General features: G+C 52.8%; 1 protein-coding gene across 1 annotated transcript in view; it reads left to right on the forward strand.

Annotated features, from left to right (window-relative positions):
- Nucleotides 1-3,763, forward strand: part of SHOX2 (short stature homeobox 2) — a 14,292-nt gene extending 10,529 nt beyond the window's left edge. The window contains exon 6 of the mRNA XM_026057777.1: nt 3,757-3,763. Coding sequence (XP_025913562.1) covers nt 3,757-3,763 — 7 coding nt within the window. The remainder of the gene's footprint in view (nt 1-3,756) is intronic.
- Nucleotides 3,764-8,723: the final 4,960 nt, after the last annotated feature.

Here is an 8,723-nt window from a genome sequence, read left to right on the forward strand (position 1 = left end):
GGCGGGAAGGAGCTCTGCGAGGAGCGCCGGGAAAACGGGCTCCGGCAATTTGCATGCTACCAGCGGGCGGAAAATGATGGATTTTACGTTAGGCGAAGGAGCTTTATTCAAACAAAAGTAAGATGCTGCTAATGATAAAGTCAATAAAACTAGCGGCGGTGTCGATTGATCCCTGCACGAGGAAGTTAATTAATACGGGCGCAATTGCCTCATCTCGCAGCCCGGCGCTGCGAGCCCGGCTGAAGCGCGGTCTCTAAGCGTGCTCCAGACAACCTTGTCCCACGTTACCTGCTCTCTTTAAAATACAGCTCGTTTAAACGCAGTTGCCTAACAGTCTTGTGCAGGCTGTTGATGCTGCGTAACATAAACTGTGATGGATATATACACTGCGAATTTCGTATCTTTACAATATGGCCAGATATTGGCGTGTCTGTCTTCAAGATGATTGTAATAAAAAACATGAAAAATGTACTTTCATCGTAACAGAGGAAGGTGATTGGAGGGTATAAGAGAACTGGATATTTTTTAGCGCAGCTGTGATTAAATTAAAATAGTCTTAACAGGATATTTTTGGACAGGAATACTGACATTCCTGGTTTCCTTGGACGGGAAGACTTAATAAGTCTATAGGCCACAGAAGTTGGCCAGAACTCTTCTGTTTCTATTTTGTTTCTTAGAGTGTCTGAACTTACATAAAAAAATGTAGGTTTCCCGAAATTTAATTATGGATATTTTGTGAGCCAGCCGATGCATATACAATGTATGCTTTCTGTAGATAAAATTTTAGCGTGGGATTTACATGGAGATGTAAGTGACATGAGAAGAGAATTTAGAGAAGAGATCAAATAAATCATGTAGGAAGGAGTCAACACCTGTTTCTGTCCTCGCAGAGCTGATCGCATGTTCGCAGCACGAGCCGGTGCAGACTGGGATGCGGCGAAGCAGCGGTTTCCGCCTCGTGTTGTCTCTCTGCAGTATCACACTGCTAGGTGAGCAGGAAAGCGAGCTGGCAGCCAGATGTCCTGCAGAAAGCCCCGGCCACTGCCACGCTAACGCCTCTCATATATTTCAGTTTGTTTTCAATAAAAGAACACTTAAAAGGAGAAAAAAAGAAACAGCTATTTTGTCCAGTGTGAGCAGCCCTGTTTTTAGAAAAAGACCATAAAAGTGTGCTAAATACTATGTATAAAACTGGTGTGTCCAGTATTGTTCGCTAGCAACTCAGCTTTATTCCTGGCAAAGCTTTTAACCAGTGCACTTAAACATGCCTTTCGGAAGAGCAGCATCAGAACAGCCCTCTGGTACATCTGCTATCCGACTGATGGGTCTGGGGAAGAATAATTTGTCCTTAAGAACACAGTAGTCCTAGGAGTAAACTGTAGCTGAATACTCAAGGAATAAATAATGTGGTTTTTGGTAACAGCACACACTGTACTAAGTCCTGCTGCAGTAAATATTGATACTTGTCCAATTTTCTGGCAGTTCCCATTTCATTCCCTCTTTAATTGTCTCTTTCTCACAATTTCTGAGCCTGTTCGTCCTCACTGTGAAATAATAACAGGTAAAAGTGAGCATTAAAGGGCATCTACTATGTATGCCTTTAAAACTAGATCTGTAGCACTGTTGCTCCTTCGAGGTGTGCAACAAACTTCTGAAAGGAACTGGAAAAAATTCTGCTCATTTTAACGTTTTAAATATTTAAGCTGCAGCTGCCCTTGGTTTTGCCCTTGAACTGCCCTGGAGGATCCAGTAAGTGTTTTCAGAAATGTGAGTTGTCACCGCTCACACTTCGAAAGAGCAGTCGCTCTCCTTTCCAGATGTTCTTTAGGCAATTAAGTTAGTGAGAAAGAAGAAAATTCTGGGAATTTTCTGCCTCACAAGCCTCGCTAGGTCAGTTGCCCAGTATTTAGGTTTTTTGGCTTTTAGGATGTATTCACGCCGTTGCTCGTTTCACTGCCTGGGCAAAAGCTACGTTTCTGACAGCAAAGCGAGCAGAGGTGCTCAGCGCCCACCACCGTGTTCTCAGCGCCAAACCACCCTGCCTTTTGCGGATGACGGAGAGTAACGAAAAACGCAAAACCCCCAGAGCCCCCGCTGGCAGCTGATCTTTGTGTCCGGGTGCCGGGTGCCGGCGAAGGCTTCCGCGGCGCGGTTTTCGCCCGGCGCGCGCGAGCCGCCCGTTGCGGGAGGCAGGGCCGAGGCCGCAGCGCGCCCGCCCGCCCGCCCVCCCGTGGGGTCTCGGCTGAGCGCGTGCCGAGGCGGTGGGAACGGGTGGCTCTTGCCCGCGGCTTCGGAGGACAGCCTCCTTTTCAGCAGCAATGTTTTCAAGTCACAGCAGAGTTTTTGCTTAGGGGAACTAAAGGAGTGCAAAAGGAAGAACCGCCGCTTTGCGCCGATGATAACTCGTGCTGTGCAACCTCCCGACCTCTGCGGACCCCATAAGTAGGAAATTTGGGCTTTGTCTGCCGTCCCTTCTGCTGTCACCATGGCCCCAAGTTTCCTGCTCTTTCTGTAAGACAATAGAAGAAAATATGTATCCAAATGAGATTTGCCTCCTGTCTTGTAAGCCTATTTAATTTACCCCTCCTTCTATACGTCTTAAACTTTTTAATACCGCAGCTATGAAAGATATATGGGAGAAAACGTTTTCCTTCATGACAAAGGTTTTACGGTCTTTGCACATCAGGCAGTAATACTGTTCATTGCGTAGCGACGTGATGCTACCAAGCAGCCTCCTTTTACCCCGGCAAAAACCACCCGGGGAAACGCCGGCACCAGGTTCTCGGACGAGGAGGTACCGAGCACGCTGGTGGGGTGCCAGCACTCTCGGCAAGGACCGTTCTGACCTTGGCAGCATCCAAAACCGTCACCAAGCCAACGAGGATAGAAACCTGTGGCTGGTAAAACACGGCACCAGAATAATCTCATCCTTCACGAATGTCTTCCTCGAGTTAATTAAGAGAAGGAAGATAATAGTTTTAATAATGCATTAAGAAAATCCAGCTGCGTCGCGGTCGCGGCTGCCGTTCCACGTGTTACGCAGCAGCATTCCCAGCCCGGCTCCGCACGTGCGCTTCCCGCCGCGGGGCTGGGCGCGGACCTGTCTGCAACGCGTGCCGGATGGCCCGTGCCCGCGCGCTGCACCGGCTGACGCTGGCGCCCCGGCGTTTGCCTTGCTGAAAATTTCTCCTGTGCTTCTACGTGTTTGGGAAAAAGCAGCCAGAAGCCAGGAGCGAGGCGAGAGCCGCCCGCGCCCGGCGAGGAGCTGCTCAGCGCTCGCTGGCCTCCTCCCCGCAGCCCGCCCGGCCCTGCGCCCTCTCCGCGCCGTCCTGGCCTCCTGGTCGCACCGGCTGCTCTTGTGCCGCCGCGCAAGGGGCAGTGCTGCAATTTCGTGATTCCTGCTCCCTGAGAACCCCGAATTTTTAAATTTTCCCACCACCTGCCTTAGCCTAGGACGGTCGCTGCGGCGGGTCCCGGGGGCACCCACCCTCCCCGCGGCGCCGCCGGCAGCCTGCAGCCACCGCCGTCTTCTCCTGCCAGGAGGCCACGGCCGGCCGGCCCGCGGCGAGGAGGCGCCTGGGGACGGCTCCTGGTGGAAGCACGGACCCGAACAGGAGGAGCTGGCCACGCTCTTGGAAAACCCTTTGAGCTCTGGTTGCAACCACAGCGAGGTGCAACGACTTTTCTGGAAGGGGCTCCTCGGTTTGGCCACTGAAATAGTTGGGCTTTTTTTTTTTTCCCCCTGTTTTTCCCTAGTTCCTGACCCTCGCAGGGTGCCAGCGGGTCGTGCGGGGTGCGAGCCCCTTCCCAGCAGCGGAGGGCTCAGCCCCCGGGCCACGAGCCGCCCCGCAGCGGAGGCCGCGTCCTGCAAAGCGGCCGGGCGCCACCGGCCACGCGCTCGCACGGCGCTCGGGCGGCAGTCGAGCAGGCGTCCAAGCAGTGGAAATCTGGCCGGCACTTACCGAGATATGATAACGGGCTGAAAACGAGAGCGCTCCGTACAGCCCTCTATAAAATAGCTGCGAATAGCCAGAACGGGTTTCTTTTTACGCCATTCTTTGCGTTCATTTACTTAACGTGCTTACGTTATTTATTAGGCCGATTCTCTTTTATGAAACATTTAGATTTGGAAGTGTTTTGACATGTGGTAAACTTTAGGAAGAAGGTAAACATACTCTTTTTTAAAGAAAATGTAAATAAAGTATTCTGAAAAAAAAACCCAAAACCCTTTGAAAGGTTAAAGCCGGGACAATGGAAACCACATGTAAACGCCACCGCCGTCCCCGTCCAGGGAATATCCATGTGTGCTTCCAGGGGCTTTGTGGGCTGCAGCAGAAGTTTTGCTTGGGTGAAGACCACAGCATTGAACCCAGAAGAGGAGGAAGACAATAGGCTAACGAATTAAGTGCTTTTGATACATTTTTTTCCCCCTGTTTTAAGTGACCATAATTACTCAAAATTAATTAAAAGAAAGAAATATCACTGATACGGCGTATAAACGAGCCATACCGCCTTTGCCCTTGCCGTGGCGGGGGCCCCCGCTCCGGCTGCTGCGCCCGTGGGAATGCTGCCCCGCTCCCGGCTCGGCCCAGCCCCACGCAGCCGGCTGGCTCGCGGTGCGGAGCAGGCGAACCTTTCCACACGTGCGAGCCGTTCAGTTGCAGAAATGGTTTTCCACGTTTTCCTACCTAGGCAAAGTGCTCTGTACGAATCTAGGAAGCAATTTAACCGTAGTAATATTTCTGAGGGAAAGAGAAACATTTGCAATCCATAAACTGCTTTATGTTCAGCTGCAATTAGTTCAGATTGATTTCTAATGGGCTCGTTTTGCTTGCAGTCGAGAACTTGTTTTCGCAGGCCGGGGAGACGACCGTGAAGAAACGAGGCGGAGGGGCAGGATTTACGGAGCGCCGCTCAGCGGCTCTCCTCCTGCGGAGAGAGGAACGAAGCCTGTCCCAGATGGAGCACATGTACTTCCAAACGGCCGCGGTTAGCCAAGGTAGGGCAGCGGCAGGCTAAGCTGTGCGTGATGCATTCCTAAGAGGAACGCGTCTCTGTGGCTATTTAAAGTGTGAATGCATTTAGCATCTTTTCGGCTTTTGCGTAAATTTTATGAGGGTCCCACTTAGTCCTCAGGAAAATAAAAATTAACATTAGCCAGGAGCTGCATTTGGTTTTAAATGTTTCCCACGTGCTGATGCACTCAGCGTTCATCACCGTGGAGAAGCATGGGGTGGTTCAGGCTGCTTCAGATCCCTGCGCTCCTTCTCCTCTGCTCCTTCTTCTCCTCTTTTCCTTGGGGTCTCGCTGCCGCGCGCAAGCAGGAGCCTCCGCAGCCTGATTGCAGGAGGGGCTGGAGCCTGAGCATCGTCCTCGCGCCGGGGGGACCGGAGCCAGCTGCCGGGGCACCTTGGTGGTGGTGGGGCCCGGTGGTGGCCACCCACGACGACCTCCTCTCTCCTGCCGTCCCTCACCGATGCCGGGGAGCCCTGCCGTTCCCCTGCCGGCTTGCTCTCCCTTAAAAATCCCACTGTCTTCCTTGCTAGAAAAGGAGGGGAAATGCACCGAGCGCTTTTTCTGGCTCCCCCACGTCTTGCAAGGCAGCCGGCACCGTGGTGAGCTCTTCTTTCTCAGCCCTTCTGCCAGCAGCTCAGATCCAGCTGTTTGCTGCTCTCTTCCAAGCTGGTGTTGCTGCACGGCATGGTTTTCCCGGGAAGGCGCGAAGCTCCCTGCGGCGGGACAGGGAGGAGCGGGGGAGCCCGGCGCGGTTTGCTGAGCAGGTAGGAAGCACCCAAAGCTTTCTGTTAAGCAGTTGCTCCATCAGCCATTTTTTTGGGGTGGAATTTCCTGTCTTCTGTACGGTCCCGACTATTACACTACGGTTTACGTGTTTTTCCAACCACCGTTGAAAAGCTCGGCGCCCCTGTTCCCCTTCTGCCCGGCACGCGGCAGCAGTAGGTCTGGAGCTTCCCTCGGTGGACAGCTAACAGCCATCGCCCATGCCCCGAAGCCTGGGAAAAATAAAGGTATATTCCCCGTGCGTCCTTAGGAGGCAAAACCTTAGGTGCTCCCAAGCGCCCCGGGGCGGCCAGCGGCACGGGAGGTGCGTCCGTACGTCTAACTGGTGCAGCTGGAAGACGGCAGAGCCGGGACATCTCCCCGTAAGGACACAGCGGCCCCGGGACGCACCGGCTCTGCCCCCCTGGCGCCCGGCTCCCAGCGCCGGTGCTCCTGCTCCCGGGTGCCGTGCAAGGCCCGGGATGCTCGCGGAAGCGGCTCGCTGCAGTTCTCCTGCCGCTGACCCCCGCACAGACGACTGCAAAATTGATGTACTTCTTCCAGGCAATCGCAAAATTAAGTAAGCCTGCAAAGTGATCTTATGCCTCGGCACCGATGTGTAAGCGGCTCCGCTCCGGTGCCTGCGCCGACGCGGGAGGAGCGGAAGGCGACAGCCACAATTCGGGCCGCGCAATGTCATTATCTGGCGCACGCTTACGTCCCGCAGAAAGACCAGAACCGCAGCGCAAACCCAGGAAATTAAATTTTCCGATATCCATTAATCCATCATCCACAAAGGGCCGCTGTCTGCGCAATTCCCGGCGGCAGGCGCACCGAGCCACCCAGAGGGAGGGCAGAGGCGGGAACGGGCGCCGTCGGGCGGAAGCGCGTGGGAACAGCCCCCGTGCTCCCCAAAAGCAGTCGCGGCCTCCCGGGCGCCGAGGAGAGGGCCTAAAACAGCGGCTGAGCTGGTCGGTGGCGGCAAGTCACCCTTCTCCCCGCGTTAGCGCCGCTTATTTTTTTTCCCCCCTTTCCCAGATTCCGTAGAAACAGGCAGCGTGCGAATCGCCGGCCTCATTCGGGCTGTCGTCAGAGCGCTAACGATTAAATACAGCTCATACCAGAGACCGTTTAATTACGGTTGTGTCTCCTCGTCTGCAACACGTGGATGATATTTGGCTGAGCCGCGGCTAAAGCGCATCTTGAAGAACGTGCGGGCTTCGCTAAGCCGTGCTGCTGCCGACTGATCTCAGCGGAGGGCGCAGACGCTTGGGGCTTCCCGCTCCAAGAAAACGTCGGTCTAAATGACGGGTTTCTTGTGGATTCTCAGAAGTCACCCCGTACCCGAAGGACCCTGCTGTTCGAGGCGGGCTGCCTTGCCTTTCTTCATACAGAAAGCCCGGTTAACGTGGGAAACTCCTTTCGGCCGTAAGGCGGCCCCGTCCCGCCCTGGATCGCCGTCGGCACGGCACGGCGTGGGAACCAGCCCGCCCTTCGGAGCCGGACCTGGCTCCTAACACGCTCCCTGCCGCGTGGGTGCCCGATGTGCCTGGTGTGAAGTTGCCGCTCTTTAATGAACCACCTCGCTAACAGAAATGCTAGCTCGTCGCCGGCGAGAGGAGGATGCCTAACCCGGCAGCGTTGCGACCGTCACTTCTACTCACTTTTTGTACAGGATTTACTATTATTTCGACCCAATCAAACTGGGCTGTCAGAAAAAAAAATAACCCAAACGTACTATCTTAAGGCGGGCTATTACATGGCCGATCTTAGCTGAAGTTGTTTTCATGCTCCAGTGAGAACCGAGCAAATTCTTGGCAACTTCTGTGTGATATCGGCTTGAGCTTCAAGGCTTCGCTGGGCGTGTGTCCCTCCCGCGTCGGCTGCCTGCAAAGGCTTTCGCGGCCGCAGCGGGCCGTGGGAACACGGACCACTGCGGCGTGTTTTATTCACTGAGAATCGGCTTTGCATTGTAATAAAGAATATTTGACACGGCAGGCTGTATTTTTTCTTTTTTTTTTTTTTGAGACTGATTTACACCTGTCCTGACAACTACGGAAACGTGCCCTAAGGCTTAAGGGCACAACGGCGTCATCAAAAACACTGGCCAACAAATCCTGGCAGTGACCTGGCCGTGGAGCTCCAGGTCAAATCCGAATTCTCGGTAATTTAGCGCGGCGAGGGAAGGAAAGCCGTGGAGGGTGCCACTACGCGCAGGGCCGGTGCCCGGGCGCGAGCATCCTCCGCCGGCCCCCCACGCCGCCGCGGGTTTTTTGCGCTGCCTTGCTTGCGGTGAAGGCGACGTGGGGAAAGCAAGTGCTGGAAAGGGGAGAAGGCGACTCCCGCGGGCCACGCGCTTTGCAAAAGTCTCTTCCAAAGCTATTCGACTTTTTTTTTTTTTCTGATTTCTAATTTTTTAATATAAACCAGTCATTTCTAATTATTTTAGGCAAAACCAGACACTTTTTTTTTGTTCTGATTTATCAACAGTTTTAATATCATTTTCTCTTAGGAAGCTGAACGAGTCCCCAAAGCAGTTCCAGATGCCAGACACGCACATAGGCAGCATTCCTACTGCAAGGACAAGTTTGGATATTTAATCAAAAGAAGCAACAATAACAAACAATACACTAATACAGGAAAAGATAACACGGTGGGAAAAAATTGTGCCTGTAAAATCCAGAAGAAACTTTATCAACATGTAAAGAGGGTTTTACGAAGTATCTACCACTAAGACTCAAAAATTAAAACTGACAAAGTACGAAATACCTAATCTTAGGAGAAGATAGGAAAAATGGAAGGAAGAAGAAATAGAAGAGAACAAAAACAGTCAGCAGACAAATGGGAACTTAAAATGCTAAGGAGAAAAGGAGAAAATTAAAAGACCTATCAAAAAAAGAATATTTTAGACTAGTCAAGAGTAATGAATTGGGATATATCAGAAA

This window comes from Apteryx rowi, unplaced genomic scaffold (genome assembly GCF_003343035.1).
Source record: "Apteryx rowi isolate R43461 unplaced genomic scaffold, aptRow1 scaffold_140, whole genome shotgun sequence".
NCBI classification, from domain to species: Eukaryota; Metazoa; Chordata; class Aves; order Apterygiformes; family Apterygidae; genus Apteryx; species Apteryx rowi.